Below are 2,893 nucleotides of genomic sequence, written 5' to 3'. Positions count from 1 at the left end.
AGGAATGGAACAGAATGCCACCCTTAATCTTCTCTATATTAGAAGCAATTATTTTTAATATCATTATCATCATCATTGGCAACCATTGGCCTCGGGAGACCATGGACCATCATGCCTTTGGTGGGTTACTGGGTACTACCACAGCTTCTTGAGCGGCTGAGTCTGATGTACAACAAGCAGACCCTCTGGCAAATTGCAAATACAAACTTGATTGACCTTGCACTGGCATGCTGAGTACCGTTTTGTCTTGCCTGCCTATGACACCTCTTCTCTAGTTCATCATTAACCCTCTCTATCTCAAAGCAATGTAAGCCCTGCTTCACAGAGGCTTTCCACTCACAACAAAGCAATTGATATATTTTTACATATAGGAGAATGCATTCAGGAATTCCTAAATAACGAATACTGGTATTACTTTTGTTATTTTCATTCTGCTTATTCCCACAAATGTTTTGCACAAATCAACTTGAAACATGTCCTCGTATATAATGCCTGTCTTACCTCTCCATTAGCAAAGCAATATAAAACTGCTACAAGGAACCCCTACAAGAGAAAGAAAAATAGGAGGAAAATTAGATAAGGCAGAACATGCTTGTCATTGCAGTGTTAACTTAGTTGTGATTATTATTAAAATTGCCAGTATACTATTCCAGGAAGACAAACCCTGTTTCCTTTAAAAAAAAACAAAAAACACAACAAACTCATATACAATTAAGTCTGTTTTAACAGACTGCAAAAAGACCTAAGCATTAAATTTATTAAATATAATCTAATTAATAAAGGAATAGACTTTACTTAACAATATTGAAAATATTTTGGCAGAGATTCTCATTAATGAAGAGTATCTAATCAGTTGGTTTTCTGTGTCTATGCAGTGGGGAAGTTTGTGCCTAAAGGAGGAAGGCATAAAGTTAGAACCCAGACTCACCTCTTTTTGAGGGTAGCACCCACCCCATTGAATCACAGCGCATCTGGCTTGCTTGCTTTCTCCTGTCCTCAAAACTCTTCTCTCTTACTTGGATAATACTGGAATACTGAATAATACCTGACCTGTGCTGTTGTGATTAGAGCACCACAGTAGAAAGTTTGAGAGAGGCAGGTTTAAACACCCTTTGGACAATGTGGGCCCAAACCTCAGGTTCTGACTTCCTAGAAAAGTATCCTAACCAGTCAGCTATTGAAATCAGAACCTGGGAGGGTCCTCTTCCTCTGTCCAACATTTACTAATTGTAGGTTTTGGTTTGCTGACATTTTCATACCATGGACTCCGGTGTGTGGCACATGCACAGGTGAGGCATCAGGGGGGCATTGGAGGCCACACCACCCAGGTTTCTTTACCAACACCAGGGTGCAGGGCACAGGGCTGCAACCTGGATGGATCCAGGGCCCAGGAGCAGTGGGGGTGGCGTTGGCAACAGGATTTCTGATCCAACAGCAGGGTGTGGGGCTGCAACACAGCTAGACCCAGCTGCAGCAGGGGCAGTTGTGACAGCAAGGGGTTGTGCCGCGCACCCCAGCACTTGCATGTGCCCATAGGCAACTTGTATGTTACTGCATCTCTGTACAGCCAGTGAATAACCTACTATATACGCTCAGTTTCTATGCACTGTGTGCATGCATACTTGCATGTCCAAACTTCCAACAAATAGAAGGGCTACTAGGGCTATGCAAAACAGTACCGTTCCATTTCAACTTCCATTTTGACATTTCAGTGGGGCAGTATTTTGTTTTGTGTTTTATTTAGTTTTGAAACCCCTGTTCCGTTACGTTTTGTTGAAACTGTTTTGCTGTTCTGACGCTGTTTCGATGTTTCATCCATAGGCTATAATGGGGAAGCACACAACTGCCTATAACTTTCTCATTTCTTGCCTGATTCAGACAAAAATTGCAGGGATGGTATCCCCTTATGAAGTCATGAAGCCTGCCAAGTTTCAAGAAGATAAGTGCAGGGGTTTCTGTGAAACTGCATCTCAGGTAGTTGACAAGCAAAACTGTGACAAGGCTGACACTGTGTGAGCGTTAAGGTGCAGCGGGGTGAAAAATGCAGGCATGCTAGGCCCTGCTGAGGCCATGGAGCCTGCCAGCTTTCAAGGAGATAGGTGCAAGGGTTTCTGGGAAACTGCACCTCAGGCTGCTGGCAAGCAAAACTCATGACATGGGTGACACTGTGTGTGTGTTAAGGCATGCCCTCACTGGCTCTGGGGCCTCTACATGACATGGTAGTGTGTCCCCATGAGTTCTGCTCCACCCCTACAGCCTCAGTTCAGTCCACCAATTTAAATGACAGCAGGTAAGCAGCACAGTAAGCAGCACAGTAGCACTAGCAGCATCTCAGGCAGCCAAACTGTCACAGCCTAAAGCCTTTCTTTCCTTTTCCTACAGAAGCTTCTTCTCCAGCAGCTGCCAAAGAACTCTCCCTGCCAGCCCCAGCCCTGGGGCTTAGATGTGCCCACGACCCTGCATCCTTCCAGTCAGGTGCTAGGGGTTTTGCTCTAAGGATATGGCACTGGCAGACAACATCCTTTCCTTTGGGTCAATCTAATCTGGTGTGTTTTAGCAGACCAACTGAATAGTTGGTCTGTGCGAAGCTGCTAGTAGTCACTTTGGATTTGGATTCAGCCAATTCAGGGGACAGTGATTCGATTTGATGATTTGAATCATTGTCCCTAATTGATTTAGCCAAATCTGATTCAGAGATATGGCTGCTGCCAAATCAGCTGAATCTCCAAATCACACAGGCCTCATTCCCCCACTGGCTTTTAATGGCTTCCCTGCCCAGCCAAAACTCCCGGCTCTTTGAAAAGAAAAAGCCTCCACTCACCAGCTTCTGCCAGGCGAGGGGCAATCCCCGCTGCCCCCCACTGCCCCATGCCACATGGAGGGGTCTCTGCAA

The 2,893-nt window shown here is 45.1% G+C and overlaps 1 protein-coding gene across 1 annotated transcript in view; it reads right to left on the bottom strand.

Annotated features, from left to right (window-relative positions):
• GLP2R (glucagon like peptide 2 receptor) overlaps positions 1-2,893 on the bottom strand; it is a 183,244-nt gene that overhangs the window by 9,491 nt on the left and 170,860 nt on the right. The window contains exon 12 of the mRNA XM_025210754.1: positions 502-543. Coding sequence (XP_025066539.1) covers positions 502-543 — 42 coding nt within the window. The remainder of the gene's footprint in view (positions 1-501; positions 544-2,893) is intronic.

This window comes from Alligator sinensis, unplaced genomic scaffold, assembly GCF_000455745.1.
Source record: "Alligator sinensis unplaced genomic scaffold, ASM45574v1 scaffold1023_1, whole genome shotgun sequence".
NCBI lineage: Eukaryota > Metazoa > Chordata > Crocodylia > Alligatoridae > Alligator > Alligator sinensis.
The sequence above is the reverse complement of the archived record's forward strand: the minus strand, read 5'-3'. Positions and strand labels throughout refer to the sequence as shown.